This window comes from Anguilla rostrata, chromosome 7 (genome assembly GCF_018555375.3).
Source record: "Anguilla rostrata isolate EN2019 chromosome 7, ASM1855537v3, whole genome shotgun sequence".
NCBI lineage: Eukaryota > Metazoa > Chordata > Actinopteri > Anguilliformes > Anguillidae > Anguilla > Anguilla rostrata.
Genome location: NC_057939.1, coordinates 2,374,021 through 2,401,285, shown reverse-complemented (window position 1 = coordinate 2,401,285; position 27,265 = coordinate 2,374,021). Strand labels below are relative to the sequence as shown.

Sequence of the window (27,265 nt, the reverse complement as noted above, 5' to 3'; positions counted from 1 at the left end):
AAATAAAGAATTAAAAAATGTTTCCTAACATTCTCTGCATTTTGAGTCCCCTGCTGCCCCACCGGTCAGGGTTCCTTTAACCTTTAATTATGTTCTCATTTCAAGAAAAATATTTTGCGGCATAGTGAGTAAATGTACCTACTGAGCCAATGAGTTTTATTATGTTAAAATATCAAGACATTAATATCACCACAAAAGAAAATGTCTGGAAATCTTCTGAAGGTTCCCTCCACAGCAACGTTTTGGCACAACTCTCAAAATGGCCACCATGAGATAGAAATTCAACAGAAAAATGCTTTAAGTGATGAAATGAAGTCTAGAGATGAAATCTAGAGAAGCAGAAACAAAGATAGGGGATGGAGGAAGAGATAAACGACTCTAACGTGTAACGGACTTAAGCTACAGAGTAAAATAAGCCAGTCAAGCAAAAAAAAAAAACAGGCAAAATCTTTGCACTAACAATATTTGGGATGTTTGTGTTGTACATTTTAAGTTACAAGATCATTTCTTAGTAAGAATAACAATACACCCTTCAAAAATGTGCTGCCTTTTAGCCTGGAATTGCAACACATGGAATATTTTTTTTTTCATGGATCTTCACATCCTACCCCATATCTGAGAGTGAAATATTCGAACTTTCTTTGAAATTAAATAAATTATAATTAACTTAAAATGCTTGACTGGGTAAGCAGAGCTAAATTCCCCATGTTGTAACCAACTGTGAAATTGCCCCAACCTGTGGTAAATCAAAGTGATTCACAAGTTTTCAATAAAAGTTCTGCCATTTTTGTAGGTTCCTTCTCCTGAGCAGTGCATTTATAACAGAGATTTGGGCATGAGCACCAAGAAGCTTATCTTTACAAAGACACAGATCAGAATGTGAATATAAAAATTTGCCCTAAATATCCCTTGGAGCACAATCAAGGCGCTTATTAAGAAGCTGAAAGTGTATGCCACTACTGAGACCCCGCCTAGACGAGGCAGTCTTATCCAATTTCAGTTTTGCACTGGTTTTATATTTTTCAAAATAACAATTTTCCCCTTAAATATGCGGCGTATGCCATGTACATATGTAGAAGAGAAATCTGGCACTGACATCACAAAGTAGAAAAGGTTCAAAGGGGTGTACGTTCCATAGGCACTACATTAGACCTTTACAAATACATCATCTTTTTAAATTAAACAAAATTGTAAAAATAAATGTAAAAATAATTTTCTAACAATAATTCATGAGAATTTTAATGAGTAGGCAGGGCATCCATTCAGCAGTCCAGAATTTTCACATATTTCATATTTCTTCATCTCAAATAAATGACATCATAGAACCTCTAAAACGAGAGGTTACCCCTTCAAGTTTACTCAAGTCCGTCTGCAAAGCATGTGACCATATATGCGCAAAATGTCTCAATTTAGATTTGGGTGGGCGTGAAAGGTAAATTTACACTCTCTTATTTCTACTTTCAAGATGTGAACCATTTCTGAGTAATCCATTATGGATATCCACACTGTAATCATAGCGTGAACAAATCTAACGGTTTATTCATAAACACAACTGCTGTTAACACTGTCGGTGGCACACGGTCACTTGCTCGTTCGCGTTAAGCCATGCAGACAACCCAGAGGACAGCTGTACATGGGAAGGCAGATTGTCAAAATACCAGAGTAAAAAAAAAAAAATACTGTTGCCCGTGCTAAATGTAACAATTGGTCACAACATAAAACTGGTATTGTCCTTAAATTAAAAGAAGAACAAACTTTGTCCCTTGTAAAACAAACCTGAAAGGTCACATCTGAAGGCAAACCATTCGATCTAGATATTAGCTCAATGTCTCAAAAAAATTCAAACAGAGGCAGCAAAAAAATAAAAATAAAGTAGCTCTAAAAGTTCAAAAGACTTTTAATATATAACAAAGCAACATTGGCTCAAATACCTCGTATTACCCAATTAGGCCACAGCGACCGATGAAAAAGAGGAAGAAAAAAAGAAAAACTTTTTCACAACATCTATTTTCTGACTGCCCAGAATCCAAAGTTCACATTCTGTCTCCCAGCAGGGGTCACCAGTGCCTGCAGCCCTCCTACTGCGAGCCAGCCCAGTGCCCGCAGAGCCTCGCGTGCTTCACCTGTCCGACTGCGAATCAGGTGGCAGGGGCGGAGCCTCGGGGAAGTAGTGGCTCCTCCTACTCCCAGGCGGCCTCATCCTTGACGGACAGATCGGACACCCGTACGCAAATTCTCAAGTGCAAAAACGATTCCTCTGCTGAGCCTTTTTGTTCTTTAAAGAAATGGCACCGACGACCGCTCCTCCTTCCAGTGCGGTTCCCTGACGTCCCAGTTTTACAGTCTGGCTCGCTGAAAGAACGCCTGTTAACAAAGATCAAGTGGAAAAGGCTTCACGTAGGCATCGCATTTGTGCTGTAAAGACCAGTACAATTCTGAGCTCATCTGACAACATGCGCTGGCCACATACCTTCATGTAACTTTTTATAACCTTTGAATCAGGCTGCTGAAGCACTTGACACAGTTCCTAAGGGGAAAAATCATTTTTAAGGTAAACGCTCAGCGCCAGTCTCAAACGATTCATGGTGAAGCTGAACCTAATGCTGTACACGGACTTCCCGTACCTGTGTGATTTCGGGTGTGACGTGCACAGAAGGCAGGTATTCCTGCTGCAGATACAGGAGGAACTCTTGCCCCTGGGAAGAGACATTTCAGATTCAGCTGAAGAAAAATCGAACCATAAAGTATGTCACCATTTCTAATAAGCTTTTATTTCCTGGTATTTACACGCGAGTACGTTTTACCATTTCACTGAAACGGCTATTTTTGTGGTTGTTCCCCCCACTTTCAGTGTTGCAAGATTTTTTCGACCTATTATCCTCCATAGTAAGTTAGTGCTTTAAAACTATTCATTGCAGCAAGGTCCCGAAAATGAATGGGAGTGAACTGGGAGCTGATGTTTGTACAAAAAATAAGCTAGACTTCTAGTAAAAACAAAGCACTCAAATAATGTATTTGACATAAACATTTTGGTCTCATATCAAAGCGTGTACAAGCAGATCAGTGACTCAACCGTACCCTCTTGAGATGAATCATTTTCAAAGTGAGAGCAACTTCGGACAGTGTCTGAAAAACAAACACATTTTTATTAATTGTACAGAAATGTGGCCTGCAACTAATCCTGCTCTCTGAGAATAGATATTTCAAGAGAAGGTTTAAGGCGGCATACCACAACCGTCTGGGCATCGGACAGGTCAAAGGTCGGTTTCAACGGGGCCAGGAAGCATGCTGGGACAATGTGTTTGTAGATGAAGTCGGGGAACCCAACCAAACCATCTTTACCCCCTGAAAAAAAAGCACACGTTGAGACACAATTCATTAAATGAATAAATGAAATGTAAGCAGAGTTACAATGGAACTGCTTTGGAGACAGGACCTTTAACCCTAAACCCACTGCTGGTGTGCCTGGCCAAAGAGCACAATGTTGACCATAACACTGCAGTTCCAATCAAAGTTCTTTTAAGGTCAATGGATTCTACTTATCAAGGTCTTTATTGAAGACCACGATTAATTAGTTGAATCATGTGCCGCAGTGCTAAAACCTGCACCCACACTGGCACTTTTTGGATAAGACTGGACGCCCCTGCTCTATCCAAACCTAAGTGCAGCCTCACACAGGAGGACCCGTCTGACAGCGCGAACAGCTCCTCACCCCAGAGCTCCACCAGCCTGGACAGGATGATGAAGCAGGTCTTCTGAGCGACAGGATCGGGGATGTCCACCGCTCCCTGTATGATGGTGAACAGCACCCGCTCAATGTTCTCCACCCCTGCGAACAACACGAGCAGGGTTTGCACAGGGGCATCTGTGTTCAGAGTAGACCAGATTCTGCTCATCAGCCCTGACCCTGATCCGCTGACGCCTCTTTCACATAAACAAACTGGATCACAAGCAGAGGGCTCTGGTTTTTGGCCAGGTTTCTCCTCAGCGTTTCCACGCAGGCTCACCCTGATTGGCTATGACCTCGTTGATGCCGCTGCCGGCCATGGCCTGGATGAAGGCGAAGTAGCTCCTCCTCAGCATCTGCTTCTCCAGCGCGGCCGTCTGGTCGTTCTGCTCGGCCGGCCGGCCCAGCACCTCGAAGATGGCCTGCACCAGCGGCATGAAGACCTGCTGCAGGAAGGGGGACACCTGGCCCTGCCGGGGGGGGGGGGGGGTCAGAGAAGAGTCACAGAGGGGTCACAGAGGGGTCAGAGTGGGGTCAGAGCGAGGTCAGAGCGGGGTCAGAGAAGAGTCACAGAGGGGTCACAGAGGGGTCAGAGGACAGTCAGAGATGGGTGAGAGAGGGGTCAGTCAGGTCCGGATAACAAGGGAGGTCTTATTCTTCCCCCTTTCTAATAGCAGTCACCCTTTTTGGTTTAGGAACAGTGCCTTGCACTTGGTACTGACCCAGTTTAAGAATCCTCCTTCAAGGTGATCCTCAATCTTGTAATCTAGTTCAGGGACTCTACACTGAGCTTAACAGGGATCTGGCTTAGGACGCCTACCTTGGGCCTTGTCCTGACCTAGCTCAGTAAATTGTACCTTGAACTTGGCGGTGATCTGATTGATGAGGGGGATGAACTCCTGCAGGTCCTTGGCCTCGCAGTCCTTCAGCATGTGCTCGGAGGCGGCGGGGATGAAGGGCAGCACCTCCTCCTCCAGGCAGATGATCATGCGGTGCAGGAAGGAGCGCACGCCGCTCCGCAGTGCCCCCCGCTGGACGGGGCAGCTCAGCGCGGGCACGAAGACCTCCAGGCAGTCGCGGTACACCTCCAAGCAGCCGCACTGCTTCACCGTCTGCTTGTTGCTGAAGGCCTTGCTGGTGCGGCTGTGCAGACACAGAGGGGAGAGGAGCCAATCAGACGACTGCACGCTGAACCGGCATCACGGCGAGCGATGTGCACATCCATCTTTTATTTCATACCGTAACTCTCCGTCTCTGTTACCAGCATGCACAGATCACAGCATGGCTGCCCATCCCTGTTCCTGGAGATAGACCATCCGGTAGGGCTTCATTTTCAAGCATAATTTGGCACACCTGACTCTACTAATTAGCAGCTCAACAAGCTCTCTGGGATATCCAGGAACAGGGGCGGGCAGCCCTGCTCTGGCTGTTGAGTGAGCTGTGGCTTTGTTAGGGTTGGGGTGAAAACCTACAGGATGGTAGATCTCCAGGAACAGGGGCGGGCAGCCCTGCTCTGGCTGTTGAGTGAGCTGTGGCTTTGTTAGGGTTGGGGTGAAAACCTACAGGATGGTAGATCTCCAGGAACAGGGGCGGGCAGCCCTGCTCTGGCTGTTGAGTGAGCTGTGGCTTTGTTAGGGTTGGAGTGAAAAGCTGCGGGACGGCAGTAGCGGGGCGTACCTGGCGAACCCCACGGCGTGGTTGAGGCGGTCGGCGAGCGCGGCCTGCCGCTCCTCGTCCCGCTCGCGCTGCAGCTGCGCCAGCACCAGCCCAAAGCGCTCCAGCAGCGGCTCCAGAAGCTTCCGCATCAGCGCCCCCTTCCTGTCCGCCCCGCCCTCGCCGCTCACGACCAGCACCCCCGCCGCCTCGAACACAAACAACTGGTCATCGCTGGTCAGGGCCGGCGGGCACCCGTTCGCCTGGGGGGAGGAGGGACAGTCACAGCACCCTTTCAAAATACTCAACAAGGATTTACCATGTCCTCCGGAGACCTGCTACTCATTTTTATTTTTTAATCTTTTCTCACATAATGCACGTGTCTGGGATGAGAGAAACGCGTAACATATTTAAATCTGCATTGGAGTGTAGGGTTTCTGCATAGTAATAATAAATGGTTACTGAGACCACAGTTTCATGTCCCCTACGAGGAACAAAAATAAACTGCCATTTCTTTTCAGGTTATAATTTCCCCAATGATTGATCACAACATGCTCCCAGTATCTAAAGGTGCAGGTTTGCTTCCATATTGTGGGTGGTTTTTAAATAATATTTTACTGCACATGAAAAAAGCCAGTACCTGAGATTAAGCACTCAAACATCACACCTTCCCAAACTGAACTCATTTACAACACAATTCAGTCCCATTAGGAGAGGGTGCCAATTTAAACACTACATTCTCTGAGATAACATTATCAATACATGACTTGCCCTTATCTGAATTATTATTTTTGGTGTGAACCACCTCACTGATAAAAGAGCGCAACTGACTGATTCTTACCGGAGGCAAAAGTTCCAGAAGGTCCTGTATCCTGTTCAAGATGTCTTCAATAAAGGCGTTCATGTGCTTGCTGCAAACAGAAGAGAGTTTCGCATCAGAAGGTCCAGAAGGTCAGGCCCACGATTTCCAGCTCTTTGCTGTTTTTTTGGCTGGACCGCAACAGTGGGGCCAGCCCTACGAAAACACGAATGTCTGTGACTGAGTGATGAAGTTACACCATTGGTCGGCCAAGTTATGAAGTTACACCATTGGCCGGCCGGATGAAGTGTGTTAGGTCCCAGCCATACAGTAGTTTTTTGACCTGGTCTTCTAACTTCTACAAAACCTTTCTGCAAGCCCTTACCCGCTTGGAGGCAAGTAGCCAAACTTACGTAACTTACATAAATTAGATAAGAAAAAAGATAAGAATGAGAAATGTGTTGTTTTTGGCGCATTCTTTGTTTATGAAAATATAACCCATGTGGGCGGGGTTTTTTACGGAGTTACGGTGTTGGGCGTGACGGTGTTGCGGGCGTGAGGGTGTTGGGCGTGATGGTGTTGGGTGTGTGACGGTGTTGGGCGTGACGGTGTTACGGGCGTGAGGGTGTTGGGCGTGATGGTGTTGGGTGTGACGGTGTTGGGTGTGTGACGGTGTTGGGTGTGACGGTGTTACAGGTGTGACGGTGTTACGGGTGTGATGGTGTTACAGGTGTGATGGTGTTGGGCGTGACAGTGATGGGTGTGACGGTGTTGGGTGTGTGATGGTGTTGGGTGTGACGGTGTTGGGCGTGACAGTGTTGGGTGTGACGGTGTTGGGTGTGTGACGGTGTTGGGTGTGACGGTGTTGGGTGTGTGACGGTGTTGGGTGTGACGGTGTTACAGGTGTGACGGTGTTACGGGTGTGACGGTGTTGGGTGTGACGGTGTTGGGCGTGACAGTGTTGGGTGTGTGATGGTGTTGGGTGTGACGGTGTTACAGGCGTGACGGTGTTGGGTGTGACGGTGTTGGGCGTGACAGTGTTGGGTGTGACTCACTGCAGGGTCTTGATGAAGCGGGAGAAGAGGTAGGCCACTCTGCTGCGCACTTTGGGGCTGCTGTGTCTGAGGCCTCGGTGATCCAGAAACACCATCTGCAGGAGAGATATGAACTCAGCATGAACATGAACACACACACACACACACACACACACACACACACACACACCATTTACACACACACACACACAGACACACACACACACACACACACACCATTTACACACACACACACACACACACACACACCATTTACACACACACACACACACACCTATGGGAGCTGAGGCCAGATGTGGAGGGCGCACAGAGGACCCACGGAGATACTCACCAGAACGTTTGGAATGTGCTGGGGCTCCACCATGAAGAACTTGTCATAGCGCACGACCGTTTCGAAGAACTCCAGCGTCACGGAGACGTGCTGGTACTCACTCACCCCACAGGTGACCAGCTGGGAACGGAAGGGACATCACTGTGACATCACAGAGACATGACAGTGACATCACAGTGACAAGCTCCTCTTCATCAGCCACAGAGAATGCCAACGCAGGGTGTGCTGCCCATTTCACAAAGTCACAGTGTGTCACACTGTCAGATACAGTGGCATGTCCATGTGGTTGACCTGGCTGCGAATATCTAGGCTGTCAATCCGATGCACACGGTCTAGCACCCATGAACATCCAGTTTATAAACACGCTGGCACAAACTGCAGCAAATACAGACGCTGAGGTTACTCAGCGAGTAAAGCCTGGCCTGGGCAGATTTCAGATGCATCAGTGTTATTAGGGGGCAGAGAGAATTAGGGGCAGGGGGCATTAGGGGAAGATTGGATTCGGGGCAGAGAGCATTAGGGGCAGAGCACTTAAGAGGCAGGGGGCATTAGGGGCAGGTGGCATTAGCAGCAGGTGGCGTTAGGGGCATTAGGGGCAGACGGCTCACCGTTCTCATCATGCCCTGCAGGGCGCTGGCTTTGGCCTCGTCCCCGGAGAAGTGCGCCCCCTGGTGGGCGGGCAGCGCCTCGCCCAGCATATACAGCAGCCGCATCGCCACCTCCACCTGCATGAAGGGCGCGGCCTGCCAGTGCCTGAGAGGAGACACACGTACACACACACACACACACATATATAAGCACACGCACGCAGGTACACAGGCACACACAGAAAGAACCTCAGCATGAAATCTTGACCTCAAGACAATTTCTCTGGCAAGAGATCTCAATGGATATCCAAAGGTTCTGTTAGACAACAGAAGTTTATTTCCGTCAGAAACACCTGAGTGTTAATCACGCCACATTTTAACGGCTGTGCCCCGTGTAGGACAGAATGGGGCTTACTGCATGGTGGAGGTGAAGACCCGTGTAGGACAGAATGGGGCTTACTGCATGGTGGAGGTGAAGACCCGTGTAGGACAGAATGGGGCTTACTGCATGGTGCTGCTGTGAGAATGGGGCTTACTGCATGGTGCTGCTGTGAGAATGGGGCTTACTGCATGGTGCTGCTGTGAGAATGGGGCTTACTGCATGGTGCTGCTGTGAGAATGGGGCTTACTGCATGGTGCTGCTGTGAGAATGGGGCTTACTGCATGGTGCTGCTGTGAGAATGGGGCTTACTGCATGGTGCTGCTGTGAGAATGGGGCTTACTGCATGGTGCTGCTGTGAGAATGGGGCTTACTGCATGGTCGAGGTGAAGACCCGCTGCACAGCTTCCAGCAGCAGCTCTGGAGACACCTGGGCCACACGGTCCAACAGCAGCTTCAGCTGCTTCCTGTACTCCACAAACATGGCCTCGTCCTCCCCCTGCGCGCGTGTGCGCGTGTGCGCGTGCGTGTGTGTGTGTGTGTTTGCGTGTACGTGTGGGAGAAAAAGGGAGCGAGAACAAGAGATTAAGGTGTGAGGTCACAAATTTGTGATTAGAATGTTCTTAATGGAACATTCTAATACTGATGTCACAATCGCTACTGGTAACTGAAAGTGATGGAGCTCTAGAAAGCTGACCTAGAATTTTGAAGAAGAAAAAAACAATTCCAAAAAATCTACTCTTCAAAGGGTTAAGGGAGAGAAAGCAGCAGTGGAGGGAGGACAGGAAGAGGAAGAGTGTAAAAGTGATAGAAAGGGAGGGGTTAAGATGAAAAGAGAGGAAATGAGAGACACGGCAAGTGGACAGAAAGAGAAAGGAAGGACAGAGAAAAAGCAGTCATTCTTTTAATTTTATCATTAATTATCACGGTCAGCTAAATAAAATGACTGCAAATCAAACAATCTGTGGCAGCCTCAACATGACTCTGGGACATATAAAACATTACCTCATTTTCAAAGTTGTATTCTTCGTCATATGTCAGTTTCTTTATGACAGCTAACATTATAGCCTGTTGAAGGAGTAATATACCCATTGTTTAATTTACTACTTCAAAAAAAAAAAACATTCAAATCTGTATGAAGTGACACAGTTAAAATAAAGCATCATCTATGAAAATGTACCTCAATGTTGGTTTTCTGCTGGTCTGCAAGATGTGGAAGCTGGAAGAGGAAGAGCAAACACACATATATTCGAATGTTCAAGGTGTCCATTAGAATTACTTACAATACCAACCTGTGTTGGGTTACATCATTTACAGAAATCAAGCAAACTTGTAATTGTGGACCGAGCATTCTGGAACCCTCGCGAAAGCGAATGGAAGCAAACGAGGAGGAGCTCCGCACGTCCCTGAATGTGCCGATTAGAATGTTCTTAACTGAACATTCTAATGCTGATGTCACAATCACTGCTGGTGACTGAAGGCCATGGGGTTCTAGAACACTGACTGCAGGTAGTCATAGCAGAAGCCCACCTGTTTGAGCACGTGCAGGTAGTCATAGCAGAAGCCCACCTGTTTGAGCACGTGCAGGTAGTCGTAGCAGAAGCCCACCTGTTTGAGCACGTGCAGGTAGTCATAGCAGAGGCCCACCTGTTTGAGCACGTGCAGGCTGTCGTAGCAGAAGCCCACCTGTTTGAGCACGTGCAGGTAGTCGTAGCAGAAGCCCACCTGTTTGAGCACGTGCAGGTTGTCGTAGCAGAAGCCCACCTGTTTGAGCACGTGCAGGTTGTCGTAGCAGAAGCCCACCTGTTTGAGCACGTGCAGGTAGTCGTAGCAGAAGCCCACCTGTTTGAGCACGTGCAGGTAGTGGTAGCAGAAGCCCACCTGTTTGAGCACGTGCAGGTTGTCGTAGCAGAAGCCCACCTGTTTGAGCACGTGCAGGTAGTCGTAGCAGAAGCCCACCTGTTTGAGCACGTGCAGGCTGTCGTAGCAGAAGCCCACCTGTTTGAGCACGTGCAGGTAGTCGTAGCAGAAGCCCACGACGTTGGCGGAGATGTCGTCGTCCTCGTGGGCCAGCAGCTGCAGGGTGAGGGGCACCTTGCCCTCCAGGGACCGCAGGGTCACCTGGGCACCCTCCCAGTCGCCCACCTTCACCAGTCTGGACCAGCTGACCACCAGCGACTGGCCCATGCCATTCACCAGCCTGGAGAACTTGGCCAGGAAGTCCACGTCCTCTTCCTGAGAAAGCCAATGGGATGGAGAGACAGGGAACAGACAGGGTGACCCTCCACATGGCGACTGTATTAGGCCCTTCACAGTGGCAGCCAATGGAAGACCGGAATGTTCCGTACATGTGGAACACCATTCAAGTCCCTCATCAGTGGAAGCACACAGATTTATTTTAATTAATTCCACAGACTATTTTTGGCATGACTTCCCCAATCATCATGTAACTTCAAAACATGGACAACTGCTCTCTCCCTACCTAAATAACAACAATACTTCAAGAAGCGCCCATAAATTTAGATGGTCTTCAACAACAGGTACTTACTTACTGGCCAGGTAGCTATCCCACAATGCCCAGCATATTACCGCTTGGAGAAAACTAGTTACCTGCCGTCTCTCGTCTGTCCTCAAACTAACTTCTGTCTGAATGATGGAGGTAGTCCAGTGAAACGGTCATGAGTGAAACATGGTGCTCAGCGACCATTACCTGCTCCACGCTGAAGAAGCCAGCGGACTGCAGCACTTGGCACAGGGACTCCACCAGCTTGGTCTTGTCCACGGGGTCCATGCCCTTGCTGACGATTTCAAACAGGCAGTCGCAGGCCTCCTCTCTCAGGACCTCCACGGACATGTGACTCAGCAGCAGGGTCACAAACCTGCAAACACACCAGCGAGTTCTACTCCAGCGTCGCTACGGGAACATCTGTCATTCTCGGCTAATGATCCAGAATCAGGTTTTGCGGTTACGTTTGTCCCAAAGGGGGCCGGCGTGGGTGCAGGTTCCTGTCTTATCCCAGCACTACAAGACCTAATTTAACCATTTAACTACTCATGGTCTTCACTCCAGACCTTGATGAGCAGAATCAGGTGTAGTGACCAAACCCCTGCAGTCCCGCTCACCGGTCGTTGGCGATGAGGGCGAGGTCGATCCAGGACACGTAGGTGCCCACCACCTCCAGGCACTGGCAGGTGAGCTCAGGGTTGGTGTGCTGATAGGCCTGCAGGATCTGGTACCAGGATTCCACCAGAGCGGGGATGCACTGCTCCCGCATGGTGTCCTTAATGAGCGTGTTCCGGCGCGTCTCCTAGTACAGAGCAGAGGTCAGAGGTCTGAGGGCAGGGTCAAAGGGCAGAGTGTAGAGGGCAGAGGGCAGGGTCATAGGGTAGAGGGTTTAGGGCAGGGAGAGAGGGCAGAGGGCAGAGTGTAGAGGGCAGGGTCATGGGGTAGAGGGTAGAGGTCAGAGGGCAGGGTGAGAGGCCAGAGTATAGAGGGCAGGGTCATAGGGCAGAGGGTAGAGGTCAGAGGGCAGGGTGAGAGGGCAAGGGCAGGAGCAGAGGGTGAACAGAAGGGTCACAGGGCGCAGAGGGTAGGGTGTACAGGGCAGAGGGCAGGGTCATAGGGCAGAGGGTAGAGGGCAGGATCAGAGGTCAGAGGGCAGGGACAGAGGGTGGACAGAAGGGTCACAGGTCGCAGAGGGCAGGGCCAGAGGTCAGAAGGCATGGTCAGAGGGCAGAGGGTGGACAGCAGGGTCAGAGGTCCCGGGGAAGCAACGTGGCGTTGGGGTGCGGGGCAGGGCGGGGCGGGGTGGGGTGGGGCGGGGTCTTGCCTCGGCGGAGTGCGTGATGTCACGGTCCACCACCTCGGCGTCGATGGCCAGGAGCGTGCGCAGGTACAGGTCCGCCCCCCGCGGGTTCAGCCCAACCACAGACAGGACGTCCGAGAAGAACTCGGGCCACTGGGTGAGGTACTCCGTCACAAAGGCCAGAGCAAACACCTGCGCCGCCTTGTTGCGAATGAAGACCTTCTGCGGCTGAGCGCTCATTAACTGGGGGGTGTGACAATGAGGGGGGGTGGGGGGTCAGAGGTCAGCCACGGCTTCAGGCCAACACTGAACTACATGGACCGCCGCCTCTAATAACTGCCTATGACTACAGTTAGCCTCGGTTTACATTGTGACTAAACAAGATCTCCAAAATCAATTTACAGTTAATCAACCACAGAATGGGAGGGAATGCGTATTTTGGGAAATAATATCAATGACTATAAATGACAGTGTTTTAATACTGGACGTTATCAGAGCTAAATCGCATACCTCATACACACACGTGTACACACAAACAAACCCCATGTACAGGAAGAGAGAAATACACACCTGTGACTGCAGCCATTTCAGCAGTGTTTCTCTGATCAGCTGCTGCTGGGCGGGACTGAGGCCCGTGTGTCTGAAACAAACACACACTCACACTCAGGAACAAACACACTCACACTCAGGAACAAACACACTCACACTCAGGAACAAACACACTCACACTCAGGAACAAACACACACTCACACTCAGGAACAAACACACACTCACACTCAGGAACAAACACATCACACTCAGGAACAAACACTCACACTCAGGAACAAACACACTCACACTCAGGAACAAACACACTCACACTCAGGAACAAACACACACACACACACACTCAGGAACAAACACACTCACACTCAGGGACAAACACACACACTCAGGAACAAACACACACACTGAGGAACAAACACACTCACACTCAGGAACAAACACACACTCACACTCAGGAACAAACACACTCACATTCAGGAACTGTTCTTACACAAACACACTCACATTCAAGAACAAATACACGTTCAATTCTCCCTTACCTGAACTTGATCTGATGCTCAAGAACTTGGAAACAGAAGAACTTCACATGGTCACTGCTGTAAGGGGGGAAGCCATCTCACATTACTGGGACTGGGTGATAATTACAACCATCACCAAATCAGTAAACTCAAGAATTACAACATGCTCAAATTTGCCCTTAGTAAAACAATGTATTCTGCACTATAACTGTAAACTGTAGGTATATTCAATGTAAGGGTGGGTTATATGACCCATATGAACCTGCAGAGGGGTTATATGACCCATACGAACCTGCAGAGGGGTTATATGACCCACATGAACCTGCAGAGGGGTTATATGACCCATACGAACCTGCAGAGGGGTTATATGACCCATACGAACCTGCAGAGGGGTTATATGACCCATACGAACCTGCAGAGGGGTTATATGACCCATACGAACCTGCAGAGGGGTTATATGACCCATACGAACCTGCAGAGGGGTTATATGACCCACATGAACCTGCAGAGGGGTTTTATGACCCATATGAACCTGCAGAGGGGTTATATGACCCACATGAACCTGCAGAGGGGTTATATGACCCATATGAACCTGCAGAGGGTCAGTGTCACGGTCCTACCTGTAAACGTTCTTGGCTAGGGCCTCCGCACACACCTGCCAGGCATCAGCCGACTCCTTCAGCTGCTCAAAGTAGGCCAGAGCCTTGGAGGAAATGGACTGAGCATTAAACACCAGCACTACCACTCAACACCGACACACTGAACACCAACCCTACCACTCAACACCAACAGACTGAAACACCAGCCCTCCCACTAAACACCAACACACTGAAATGCCAGCCCTCCCACTCAACACCGACGCATTGAACACCAGCCCTCCCACTCAACACCAACACACTGAACACCAGCCCTCCCACTCAACACCAACACACTGAACACCAACCCTACCACTCAACACCAACACGCTGAACATGAAGCCTACCACTCAACACCGACACACTGAACACCAACCCTACCACTCAACACCAACACACTGAACATGAAGCCTACCACTCAACACCGACACACTGAACACCAGCCCTCCCACTCAACACCAGCACACTGAAACACCAGCCCTCCCACTAAACACCAACACACTGAAACGTCAGCCCTCCCACTCAACACCGACATGCTGAACACCAGCCCTCCCACTCAAAACTGACACGCTGAACACCAGCCCTCCCACTCAACACCGAAATGCTAAACACCAGCCCTCCCAGTATGGATGCGTTCAACAGCGACAGTAAAATGGGTGGGGGCGTGTTCACCTGCTGGCGGTGAGGGGCGTCAGCGTTGGGGTTCAGTCCCAGCAAGGCGTGCTCATCCATGGCGGGGGGGGGCGGGAGGGGCAGGCAGGAGCGTTCCTCGTTTCCGTTACAAACTTGCTCCCTTCTACCCACCGGCGAGCTTCTCGCATCTGAGAGCAAAACGACAGACCGCACCAAGGAGTGAGCGCAACGTCCTGGCTAAGTTCCCAACCAGGCTCTCTCCACCCAATCACCCCCTCATTTAACTGGCTACAAAAGGTTCTCTTCACCTTAGCTAATGTGCGGTGAGCGTTCTGGTGCAAAATGGCTGCCGTGCATCACCCAGCAGGTGCTACACATTTATTTGCTTGACAGGGACAGTGGGCAGCCACTTGGCTGTCCCAGAATTAGCCATCAAGCTAAAATACATCTGTTGTCCCTGGGCAGGTAACAGTAGAAGACAGTGTACATAGAATGTTGAATGTTAAAAGACAAACATATCACCATTATTAGTTTTTAAAAAACTAAACATAAAAACCCAGTACTTGCTGCATTACAGTTTTGCGGTTGATTAATGATCACGATTGATTTGATTTCAGTCACGATTCATTTGATTCTGGTCAACACAACTTAAACATCACAACTTAAAAGCAACAATGTACTGCTGTCTGGATCACAACACAATAACTTATTTTCCTTTTGGACATACCAACAGGTGACTATGCCACTACCATCTTCACAGAAGCTCTTAACGATAAAAGATTTGTATAATGGCTGCGGTGTGTGATATGGTCTAAACACAGAAGCACAATTCTATGAGCCCTCGAGTCATTCAATCAATCAATAAAGTTTTATTTATAAAGCGTATTTTCATAGCAATTGTCACAATACGCTACACAGTCACAGACCTGGCCTAGACCCCCACAGGAGCAAGCCTAAAGCAACAATGGCAAGGGAAAACTCCCTGTGGCAGATGGGAAGAAACCTCAGGAGGAACCAGGCTCAAGGGGGATTAAGAGTGTTTATATAAAATGTGATAATGAGTCGTAACAGAGGGTGAGACATTGTAGCTACATGACACAGGACACCGAAAGCAAAACAACCAATATGAAGTGGACAATGGTCCTTTACTTCACAAAGTACTGGTGGGGACTGACTTTTCACGGTTGGTTCTAGAGAGCCGTAATGTACTCTAACGAAACACTGGTGCAATGTAAATTACACACAATAAGAAGTGTCTTACTCACACAAGATTATTAAATCATTCATTTAAGTATCCATTTAGGTGTCCTGCGTAAAAAAACTAACCTAAAGTGCCGCACACAAAAGCCTGAATGGCCGGGATCGTAATTACATTACCGTCACGTACACTTCCAAATGTTTCTAAGCAGCGCAGTAAACCTGGCGAAACGCAGTCCCCCAAGACCAAATATGTATCATAACTTCCGCGGGCTTCTTCATTTTTTCATAACCTGACAGTATGAGTGACTAGTGAATTCGCAAACAACTTAAACTCATACACATTTGATATTACAGAAGAATTACCATATATATATATTCCGCCGTCTAACATCAGTCTCTTAAAAGTCCCTGTGCGGAAGAGTAACTCGTTATTTACAAATAAATTCCATTAGACTGCTAAAATGATGCAACCGATCAGCAATCTACAGTACATGCCATATGTGAAACAGTTGGCTTGATCAGTATCTGCACGACTATTTCATAACACGGCAAACACAATACGAATTAGCTAGCTTTATTCCAACGCGTCGCCATAATATTTTCATACGAATAGCTACCCATGATACCACTGTTTAGCTAAATTATTCCGTTCACTGCTGACTGGCAATTAAAAAGCGCGATCGATATTCGCGCTTTTTAATTGCCAGTCAGCAGTGAACGGAATAATTTCCGTAAACAAAACTGCGACTAGTCACTAGGCAGCATTTCACAAATTACTCGCACACAGCTGACGAACGATATGAGTAATTACACAATGAGTAACAAAAATGGGTAATACACAATGAGTGTCGCTCACCGAGCTGCAACTTCCAAGTTGAGCTAACGCCATGAAAACGCGCGGGCACATTGCTTTACTATTAGCTTAGCGGAGACCACAATAATTGGCCAGTTGCTGCTGAAAATCTATATATACTTTGCGGAAATATGCAAGTTTACCGAAGTTGCAAAGTATGTGAATCGTAACTCATTTGCCAGCTGAAGTAACCTAGTGATTGGCTTTATTCAATCGCATATGCACACCTCTCTCTCTCTCTCTCGCTTTCTGACAGTGTGGGGAAAAACACCCAAGGAAAGTTACGGAGGCATTTTACGTAAATACGGACAACACTTTAAACAAAAAACACAATAGATACCTTCCTGTCGAGTTTATCTCATTGTTCCCCCGTGGCGGTTGTAGTTAACTAAACACCAGTGGACACGTTTCGGAAAGAATTTCACTTTGCCTCTAAGCTTCCGTACAGCGTGCGCCTCTCGGTGCGGCGTGTCTGCTCATTCTACATACGGAAATCAGCGAAACCTTCTGACTCATGACCACAGGAAGAGCTTCCGTGGTGTTTTGGTGACACCAGCGCAAAGATACTTAGCCTACTGTAACTTTGGCCATGGATGGTTTTGCAGATAGGACATGTGGAATTGGCCTATATTTGCCAAACGTACTGTTATCGATGTTTAGAGGTTGCAGTCAAATCTTAGTAGGCTGATTCCGTTATAATACACTAGTATAATATGGAAGCTTACTGGTCGCTGCGCGTGTTTGCACGTTTCCGCTCGCTGTTTGATCTGTGGACCCCGTTTCACATACTTCGCTTGAACACTCCAGGATAATTTGACGCCTACCGACTGAATCAAATTATCCATTTGAATTAAAATGTGGCGTACTCCGTTGGATTACGAATTTATTAGTCTATCTTTGAATCATCTCGGATTGTGTAAATGGGTGGGGACTGATCATTATCCTATAGTGTGCAGCATAACTGTCAGAGGATTCCAGTGAAGGCAAAATGGGATCAGTTTCAGGTGATATGCGATCAACAAATGGTTGGTGTTGATATGAATAAAGATGTGGAGTGTACAAATGAAAGTATTACTGCAGCCATAGTAAGAGCAGCTTTAAAATCTATCCCTAAGAATAAGGGAAGTGGGGAAGTAGTATCTTGGTGGTCGGATGAATGCAAAGATGCAGTGAGGAAAAGGGCGTTCGGTTTATTTCAAAAGATGCATAATGTCCAGCACTTGAATTATAAAATGGCACCGGCTGTTGTACGGAGGACCATTAGCAAAGCGAAAAGAGATTACTGGCATAAATTATGTTGTTCTGTAGGCAGATCGACCCCACTAGAGAATACCTTTAACGACAGGTCTTGATTTTACGAGCATTTATTAATGACTTCTAGACTGATTTCGTATGCGTCAGTAAGTTTTTTTCTACGTTGTAAATCGTGTTTTTGTTAAGATTGAGTATTCAAGTTAGTATAGTAGTCGGCAATGCGCTGATTCGGGCACGACCTTGTTCTGTGGTTCACATTCTAGCCAGTAGGTGGCGGTAACGAAAGTTGGTAACCATCGTCGTTAAACTCCAAAAGAAGAAGAAGAAAATAAGCTGTCTGCGAGACAGAGACTGCTGCGAGAGGGACAATGAAGGCGTCCGGCACAGTATGTAAAAACTTGAGAAAAAAATGAAACATCCAAAGTACCAGGCATTGCTGTGCCTTTGGAGCTGTGGTTCAGATGTGAAGGTTTTAACGAGCGCTTTTCTTTTCAGAATCGTATGAAATAGGGCATTGTAGGTCTAGGTGACTCGTGCTAACCATGTGCCGTTGGGAGGCCCATTGAAAAGTTGGACGGGGAAACCATGAGTTCTACTTAATGTAGGCAATGTCCTACACTGACTGTATGTACTTCACTAACATATCAGACGTTCATGTTGCTTGACATGTCTCATGTATTTTAGGCTAGGTAAGTTAGCTAGTTGGTGTATTTCCTAATGGGTAGCTAGCTTTTTTTTCTCAGGCTATTTTTTTTTTACAGCTATCTTTAAAGCAGCAATGCCCCCAAAATTGGTAGTTAAGGATGCTAAATTGGTCCAATGAAGACAACGGTTCATTTAAGTACCTGGCAGGAATAAAAGCTCTGGACATGGGGGTCCTCCAGGATCAGGGTTGGATAAGCACGGCTGTCAATCATGCCTGTTAAAGTTGTCCCTCCTCCTCCTTTTCTCAGCTTAGCGAATATAAAGTCATCGGGCGTCTGCTGCCCTCAGCTAAGAACCCCGCCCCTCCCCTCTACCGCATGCGGATCTTCGCGCCCAACCACGTGGTGGCCAAGTCCCGCTTCTGGTACTTCGTCTCTCAGCTGAGGAAGATGAAGAAGGCTTCGGGAGAGACGGTCTACTGTGGGCTGGTATGTTTCGGCAGGACCGGGGGCGGGGGGTGGGGGGAAAGGCTGGATCTTTGAATGTAAGCACCCGGGAGGTGTCACCGATGATGCCGTCCTTTTTCAGACGGTCTGGAAGCTTAAATGTGGCCTTTCAGACTGACACTGAAAAGACAGAAACTACTTGGGCCTCTGTTCCTCTGGCAGGGAATATGATGACTGTTCAGAGGCTGTGTGCTTTGGTATGAAGTGAAAGTGACTGAGGGAAACAGGCCTGTAGTAGTGTCTGGCCTCCTCCTCCTCCTGCAGGTGTTTGAGAAGTCCCCGCTCAGGGTGAAGAACTTCGGCATCTGGCTGCGCTACGACTCCCGCAGCGGCACCCACAACATGTACCGCGAGTACCGCGACCTCACCACCTCTGGCGCCGTCACTCAGTGCTGTAAGTCCCGCCCCTCAGTGCTGTAAGTCCCGCCCCTCAGTGCTGTAAGTCCCGCCCCTTGCCGCCTTTCCGCACAGCCGTTGGACATCGGGCGTGTCTCGAGTGTCGACGTCGGCCTGCCGAGAGTATCGGAGCGACGTTAGCCGTGCCCCAGGAGTGTTCCGGGCGGGTGCGTTCCGACGACCCGCGGGTTAAATTCGGGTGCTTCTCTTCCAGATCGGGACATGGGGGCTCGCCACCGCGCCCGCGCCCACTCCATACAGATCATGAAGGTGCAGGAGATCCCCGCCAACAAGTGCCGCCGTCCCGCCATCAAGCAGTTCCACGTGAGTCGACGCCAGACCCAGAGAACGCCAGGGGGACGCACACGGGCAGTCGCACAGGAAGTCCTCGCTGTGCTCACGCTTCCAGTGCTGCTGGCTCAGGATTGGTCTGCTGCTCCCTGCTCATAGCGTAGTCCATTGTGGGACTGGGTAGTGATGGGCAGTGACAGATGCATTGGTCAGCAGTTTGATTGGTCCATTATGCAGGTCTCTCACTGGTCTGACTCTGCTGTAGTCAGCTCTGGTTTAAAGCCTGCAAGATCAACGCCAGATTCCTCTTCCAGTTTTCAAGCTCAACTTCTTCAGAACTGGCGGTTTTAAAACTGGCAACATTCCCTTTCCCCTTGTGAACGACTGAAATGGAAATTTTAATGTTTTGGAAATTAAAAAGAAAACCGATATATAGAATCTGTTGTGATGCCTGTTAGCAGTGAGGGTCATTCAGCGCATGTTCCACCGAGCCGCTTTTATTTATTTAAATTCTCTCAGATGAAGCTCACGCACTCAGCCGCCTGCTCAGTTTGAGTATATGCATGCGTTACGTCCCTCCCAAGCTCACCACTTGGCCGTGATAACCATGCATCTGGAACTATAAATGTGCTCATTCTCAGATTTGGGGGGGGGGAGAATACATACTGGAAGTAGGTACTGGGAAGATTTACTGATACCAGAACATTGCTGTCCTCGCCAGATTTATCACAGTCTGAATTATGAATTATTCCCGTGTTCTCACGGCAACTGACCTTTGACCTCTGACCTCTGTCCCACGTTCCTCCAGGACTCCAAGATCAAGTTCCCGCTGCCCCACAGAGTCCTGCGTCGCCAGCACAAACCCCGCTTCACCACCAAGAGACCCAACACCTTCTTCTGAGGGACCCCGCAAGCCCTTCAGCACAGAGACAATGAAACGGGAAAACAATCTGAGAAGAAAGCACTGTCTCTTGCAGCATTTTGGGACTGGCTGGAGTTTTATTTTTTAAAATGCTGTTTGACTTTCAAGATGAATGGTCTTTCATGAATTTCACACACCTGGAATTCTACAATTCTATGATGTATTAAAACATTTGTTGTACTGACTCTGACTGACTGGCTACTCCCATGTGATTCAAAGAAAATAATTCACTATGGACGTACAATAAATCTGAATTGAGCCATTGCAGTACTACTTTAGTACTGCAGTTTGAACAAGTATTTATATGTAACTCAATTAACTACACTGTAGCTAACCGTTAATCTGGTCCAATGATTGTTGCATTAAATTTACGGTCTTATTTGATGGGTAAAAAAAAAGTTGTTGAGAACAGTTATGTTGTCTTGCATTGAAGTACATGTTCTGAAGTACAAAACATGTACTTCAATGCAAACAGATACATTTTCTGTTTTCAGTTAATATGAAAGGCAGGTGATTTAGCACATGAAAGTACTTTATTCATGTGTAATACAGTAAGTGGATTCAAGTGGCTGCTATCGGATTTAAAATCGATTGAGATTACTATGCATATTTTAACATGGATCAATTAAGAACCTAGTAAGTCTTCCTAATATGAAAGGGTTCATGGGTAAAGGGAGGGAAAGAGGGTGGAAAAAAATTCAGTGCATTCTCTGACAGTGCATTCTTATGAATCCAGAAGAAACACAACAAAGGCATCTAAGATTAAATCATTCCCAAAACCATTATTTTAAAGTAGCACTTTATTTCGAGAAATGTTTTTTTTTAAATTAAAATATCACGTAAGAGAAAACCATAAAATGCTGAAGCAATTTTAATCAATTATGCAAAACATTTATTGGCGCTTTATGATTAATTCTTTCCGAATTATTCCGATCAAGCATCCCTAGCCAAAATGACTTATGACTCGCATGCCATTATGTATGACAAACTAATCAAATTGCAAAAAGAAATTTTTAAACTTAAGCATAAGAGAACATGAAGGAACAAATGCAGAAATTGCATTAATGTGCACTCTCCTTTGATTAGAGTAACATGGCCCAGATCCGGATCACATACTGATAACAATAATTTCTCATCACATAAAAATAGGTATATGCACTGCGTGTGAAACAAAAAAGTTAAATTAGGTACAATAATGTATATATGTTGGCAAAATTCTTCTACTACATATGCATACTATACAGGTTTTTTTCTGATATATATGTATGCTGTACCCTGTTGGAATGGATCATGAGTTTAAATCCCCGTCAATAAAACTGAAGTTCTTCCAATGTGTTCTGGCCATCAATGGCTGACACCTTCTTATAGATGTCCTGCAGGCTTTGGATGGCAGCTCTGACCTGTGGATCGCGGAAGATCTCACATTTCCTGTTTTCGTACAGCTGAATCGTGAGTTTAACGATCTCCCCCAGTACGTTCACGATGGGCGACAGGCAGACGACTCGTTTGGTGAGGGTCTTAGCCACCGCCGCTCTTCCAGCCAGGGTGCCCAGCGCGTTGACGGCGATCCTGATCTTCTCCTGAACTCGAAGCATGCCGTTGCGCTGCTCGGAAACCTGCGCCAGGCTACGCTCGATCTGCTTTATGGCCCTGCAACACTCCTCCATCTCCTCCTTCTTCTCTTTCCTACGCCTCTTCATTTCCTCCAACCTACTGGAGTAATTAGAGACGGCCCTTTCGCAGTTTTCTACTTCCTGCCACGCTACGGAGGCTGCCCATTGGGCTTGCTCCAGCTCTTCCTGCGACACCGCAACCATGATGGCACCTGGAAAGACAAGTTCCTTTTTTTAACCGTGGGATTTACTGGGCTCTACGGTTTTTCTGTCACCGCAGTTCTATGCAGTTACTTACTGTAAATGATACATACATTGACCATCAACATTATGAACCTGTGCCTAAGCCCGCTACCAACATCTATAAATACAGCGAATGGTGAAAATAGATTCAATTTATATTCCAGTCACATTAAAGACCACTGTATACACAAATAAAATTCCACAGTAACTGAAACTGGCATTTATAAAAAACACTATTTTTCTACAGGAACTCACCAGCAATGGTGCCAATGATGGGAATGAACATAATTCCTATTCCAACATCCCGCACGATTTCACTCTCTCTCTGTTTGCTTTCAAGTTCATCAAGAGTGTCCCGAGCAGAATTCAGGGACCACTGAGCAGTATCTAAAGCCCCCCTGTTACTCTCCAAACAGTCAGCTATGTATTGGCTTTCACTCTTCAGGTTTTCCAGATCTTTCCGTTTATTCGTCTGCTGATAGCTCAGCTGTCCTTTCTGGGAAGTCAGTCTCTCAGTGTATTCATTCACCTTGGACAGTTCAGCAGATGCAGCTGCGTCTGCCTGATCCAGGCTTACTTTTCCGTTACGAATAACTTGCTGGATGGCTTGGTTTTTTGATTCATCATACTCGAGGAGAATGTCTGCAAGGGCTCTGAAATTCTCAATTCCGTTTCTGAGGTGCGGAATAACGGTTCTGATGAAATCCGGCCCTTGCAGTTGTGCGTAACTCATTGTCTCTGTAGATGAGAAACACATTCAAATGGCATCACGTCACATTACGTATTTGCGTTATCTGTTTTGTGCAACCTCAGTCTGAATCTATCTAGGCTTTAAAGCAGGGGTCTCAAACTCCAGTCCCAGAGGGCTGCAGTCTCTGCTGGTTTTTTGTGATTTCCTTTCAATCAGCAGCCAATCACGACCTTGGGAACAAGGTGTGCAGACTCTTTAGCCAATCAATGACTTAAACTAAGCACTGAAGTGCAGGAACACATCAAAAATCAGCAGACACAGCGGCCCTCCAGGATTTTAGTTTGAAATCCCTGCTTTAATGTCAATAGCAAACAGCCCTGAATTGTGGGAAAAAGGTGGTTCAGGATTTAAACACAAGTTCAATGGCAAAATACTAACCTTGGTAACCCAATGGACAGTTTATACAGCCAGCTGTGGCTGTACAACTGCAAACAAGATAACGAGTCTTTAATTGAAATTATTGGTAGAGAAAAAAACAGCCTCTCTAACAAACATATCATACTAGGTAGCAAAGACACAACCATAGGTTTCGGAGTGAATCACAGTGCCCTGCAAACATGTGATAAGGGTAAATAAGAAATTTGTTATTTTTACTGCATACTTGAAATCAAAAGATCAATAAACGACAAAAGTGCAGACAATCCGCTTTCTATGTCATGGTATTTATATGCGTGTGTTTTACCACTTCACAGAAACAGCTCTTTTTTGTGTTCTGTCCCCCCATTTTCACCTGTGCAAAACTAACGGATGAACAGATGAAAAGTAAATCAAAGCAAAAGAAGTGTAATATTTATTTGTGTAGCCCTTAAATGTAATAACTGCATCAAGCCTACGACCCAGATCTCTTTGTGTTCTGTGTACTGGGCCAGAGTAAATCTATGTGTTCACTTCCAAATTCACCCTGGAACTATGGAGTAGTTTTATGAAGCAAACTGTCCCTCGGCAACAAAGATTGTCGCATCAGTGGAATGTGAGTCATTGAGTGACAGCGTAGTTAACAGGCATTATGTTTTATAACTCTGCTCTCTCCCCTTCATTGATTTAACATGTGAAACATCATTGGGGCCGACGGAATAGCAAGTGAGAAAACTGCCCAAGATAAACTTGTGCCACCAGATATAAAGCACCACAGTCTCTGAACATTCTGCAAAAGCGAATGAAGATTGATCATCTTGTTACTTTGGCAGAATTCAAAGATTTGGTTCAAAATACTGTAACAGAGGTATATGCAAATTTGATCGTAAACTACGTATAAGAACATTTCCAAGAACATTTTGTCATTCATCGTTCATCAGATTTTTGTGGACGTTGCAAAGTGTTTAAATTCAAACTAAAGCTGATGTAATATACCGTGTCATATTATATAAGTTTGTGTTTGTGATGAGTCATTTCAGAGTGGATTCAAATTATGCTGCAGGGTAGAACACTAAGAGAAACTACAGGAATAATCTGTAGTTTCAAAACAACTTCTGAAAAAACTTTAAAACGTGGACAAATTTAACAATGTGAAAAGGTCCCACTTACCAGTTAGTATCTGGCCGTCTTCTGTAATAAGGCAATTTGGCGATGTCCCTCTTCTGCCATGTGATCAACAATTTTCAGACTTTGCCCTTTATATACATAATACACAGAAGAAAGACTTTCTTACCCAACAACATTGTTTCTTCATGGCACCATTGGAACAATCTGAGATCGATATCTATATGTTTTCACAAGAAACGTGTTATTTATGATAAGAATTAGTCATGTTGTAATCATGTGCAAAGAATTTCTTAATAGTTTCCATGGTTTCTTAACATGATTTTTTTTGCAATGCTTAAAAAACATCGTGGTAATGTAGATATGTTGCAATCGCCTTTTTTTTTTTAGTTTAGTTTTTGTTGGTCAATTTAACAAAAAATGCCTTTAGGCAAACAATATTAACAATAAATACAGCTCCAAGCAGCAATTAAGTTGGAAAAGTAAATATAAGATTATTTATATTCTTAAGTATTATCACTAACATGAGAGACATTACAGCATGAAATGTTTCACATGTGCACCAAATTTTATTTTATTTTTTTATTTGATTAAAAAAATATTTATAATAAAGATACAAATACACAGAGGGGTGATTTAATATGTAAAACATCATGATGGCCAACAGAATTGCAAGTGAGAAAACTGCCCAAGATAAACTTGCCACCAGATATAAAGCACCACAGTCTCGGAGTATTCTGCAAAAGTGATTAAAGATTGATCATCTTGATAATTTGGCAGAATTCAAAGATTTGGTTCATAATACTGTAAGATGTATATGCAAATGCCATGTCCCTCAATTAAAATGTTGGAATTTGTATTTTTTCCATGGTTTCTTAACATGATAGTGCCATGGGATCTTGAACAGTAGTATTTTTTTCAGAGCCCAATTGAAAAAATAAGATTTTTGCAACTAGTTTTTTCGCAAAGTTTAAGAAAAAAACATTGTGGTAATCTAGATATGTTGCAATCGCCATTTTATTTCTATTTTATTTCTTCTTTTTTTTTGTAAATTTAACAAAAAAATGTCTTTAGGCAAGCAATATTAACAATAAATACAGCTCCACGCAGCAATTAAGTTGGAAAAGTAAATATAAGATTATTTTAGTTAAGTATTATCATTAACATGAGGGACGTTACAGCATGAAATTCTTGACATGTGCACCAAATTTTATTTTCTTTATTCTCTGATAAAAAGATCATTTATAACAAAGATCCAAATACACAGAGGGGCCCAGCCCCAGGAGGTAGGAAACCCTGATATAGATAATCATGGTGGTTTTGCCAAATTTTGTTAATCATTATGATACTGCTTTTTCTTTATTTCTTAACTTCTCTTTTCCATTTCATCTTAGATTTCATCTTACAGCAAAGGCACACTCTCACGAGCCCATTTATGGAAAAACAACAAACTTAACATATTGCATCTTTTAAAATTGCTTTTAGATATTTATATTTTTGTATAAATGGTTCATCATCATTTAGCTACCCAGTGCTTTGGAGAAGAGGCACCAAAAGAATTTTCATGCAGTAAAGAACCAGAAACAGTAAGAACAAATACATGCAGCTGTAATAATAATATTTAAAACAATAAAATACTGGTAATATTTTACTCGCATAAAACCAACATGACACATTGTGTGCACAGCCCAGTCCAGTCCATAAAGTTAGCAGAATGGTTCATGGCACTGACATGACTGTTTTATTCTTATTTTTTTATAACATAACATAATATAATGATGAGAACAGGCCATTCAGCCCAACGATGCTTGCCATTTTCTTAAGGAAATTAGTGCTCTGATTAGACTAGATAGTATCTAACACTGTATCAAGACTTGAAAATCCCCAGAGTTTTTGCCTCTACTACATGAATCGTTAAATGTAAATCAAATAAAGAAAGCCTTGGTTTGCCGGTAATCATTACCCCTTCATAAATTTCTCACTACAGCAAAACAAAAACTGCAGCCATGGCTAATGCTAGCCAGCATGTCACGTACCTGGCAGTGCCTTGTAACTTATGGCATTCACTTTACCCATTGTAATACCTTGTGGAGACCTCACTACAACAGCGTTAAATGCTCCAGACAGAATTCTGGAAAAAGGTCACCGGTATCAGAGTGATGGCAAGAGCAAAGTGTGGAGGCCACAAGGAACTCTCCAAGATCTGAGCACGTTTGAAAAAACTGATCATGGAATTCACTGAAATAAAGTACACCATACACAGAAGGCCCCACAACCAAGTTTAAGAAACAAGTTTAAGATTTTTCTTGATAATGATGTTGCAAAATTTTGTAATTCACTATGACACAGCTTTGACTTTTCTCGAAACTTCACTTTTTCAACTTATCTATTATTACAGCAAAGTCATGCTCTTAAGAAGTGGTTGGTAACCCGGCTTCAAAG

General features: G+C 45.8%; 3 protein-coding genes across 10 annotated transcripts; 1 reads left to right on the top strand and 2 right to left on the bottom strand.

Annotated features, from left to right (window-relative positions):
• Positions 1 to 1,212: 1,212 nt before the first annotated feature.
• Positions 1,213 to 17,584, bottom strand: LOC135258754 (exportin-T-like). 2 transcript variants are annotated; one of them, XM_064342299.1, is made up of 25 exons: positions 17,449 to 17,584; positions 14,710 to 14,858; positions 14,023 to 14,105; positions 13,424 to 13,480; positions 12,908 to 12,977; positions 12,362 to 12,580; positions 11,655 to 11,839; positions 11,242 to 11,410; positions 10,530 to 10,766; positions 9,712 to 9,750; positions 9,537 to 9,599; positions 8,906 to 9,030; positions 8,174 to 8,318; positions 7,566 to 7,685; positions 7,235 to 7,329; positions 6,222 to 6,291; positions 5,405 to 5,643; positions 4,585 to 4,870; positions 4,008 to 4,197; positions 3,713 to 3,829; positions 3,230 to 3,345; positions 3,079 to 3,126; positions 2,625 to 2,696; positions 2,471 to 2,527; positions 1,213 to 2,364 (listed from the first exon to the last, which is right to left on the bottom strand). In XM_064342299.1, the coding sequence occupies exons 2-25, from the start codon at positions 14,767 to 14,769 to the stop codon at positions 2,338 to 2,340; spliced, it is 2,889 nt and encodes a 962-aa protein (XP_064198369.1). In that variant the 5' UTR covers positions 14,770 to 14,858; positions 17,449 to 17,584; the 3' UTR covers positions 1,213 to 2,337. The 2 variants fall into 2 exon arrangements, with proteins under 2 accessions (XP_064198369.1, XP_064198368.1); XM_064342298.1 differs by lacking the exon at positions 17,449 to 17,584 and adding an exon at positions 17,064 to 17,221.
• LOC135258760 (large ribosomal subunit protein eL20-like) lies at positions 16,746 to 20,922 on the top strand. 6 transcript variants are annotated; one of them, XM_064342315.1, is made up of 6 exons: positions 16,746 to 16,878; positions 18,241 to 18,363; positions 18,931 to 19,110; positions 19,393 to 19,522; positions 19,739 to 19,848; positions 20,624 to 20,922. In XM_064342315.1, the coding sequence occupies exons 2-6, from the start codon at positions 18,346 to 18,348 to the stop codon at positions 20,714 to 20,716; spliced, it is 531 nt and encodes a 176-aa protein (XP_064198385.1). In that variant the 5' UTR covers positions 16,746 to 16,878; positions 18,241 to 18,345; the 3' UTR covers positions 20,717 to 20,922. The 6 variants fall into 6 exon arrangements, with proteins under 6 accessions (XP_064198385.1, XP_064198384.1, XP_064198386.1 ...); XM_064342316.1 differs by lacking the exon at positions 16,746 to 16,878 and adding an exon at positions 17,587 to 17,727; XM_064342317.1 differs by lacking the exon at positions 16,746 to 16,878 and adding an exon at positions 17,762 to 18,123.
• A 597-nt stretch (positions 20,923 to 21,519) lies between these two features.
• Positions 21,520 to 25,026, bottom strand: LOC135258758 (uncharacterized). Of its 2 annotated transcripts, XM_064342312.1 has the most exons (4): positions 24,869 to 24,980; positions 23,723 to 23,769; positions 22,849 to 23,331; positions 21,520 to 22,562 (listed from the first exon to the last, which is right to left on the bottom strand). In XM_064342312.1, the coding sequence occupies exons 3-4, from the start codon at positions 23,324 to 23,326 to the stop codon at positions 22,045 to 22,047; spliced, it is 996 nt and encodes a 331-aa protein (XP_064198382.1). In that variant the 5' UTR covers positions 23,327 to 23,331; positions 23,723 to 23,769; positions 24,869 to 24,980; the 3' UTR covers positions 21,520 to 22,044. The 2 variants fall into 2 exon arrangements, with proteins under 2 accessions (XP_064198382.1, XP_064198381.1); XM_064342311.1 differs by lacking the exon at positions 23,723 to 23,769 and having other exon boundaries at positions 24,869 to 25,026.
• Positions 25,027 to 27,265: the final 2,239 nt, after the last annotated feature.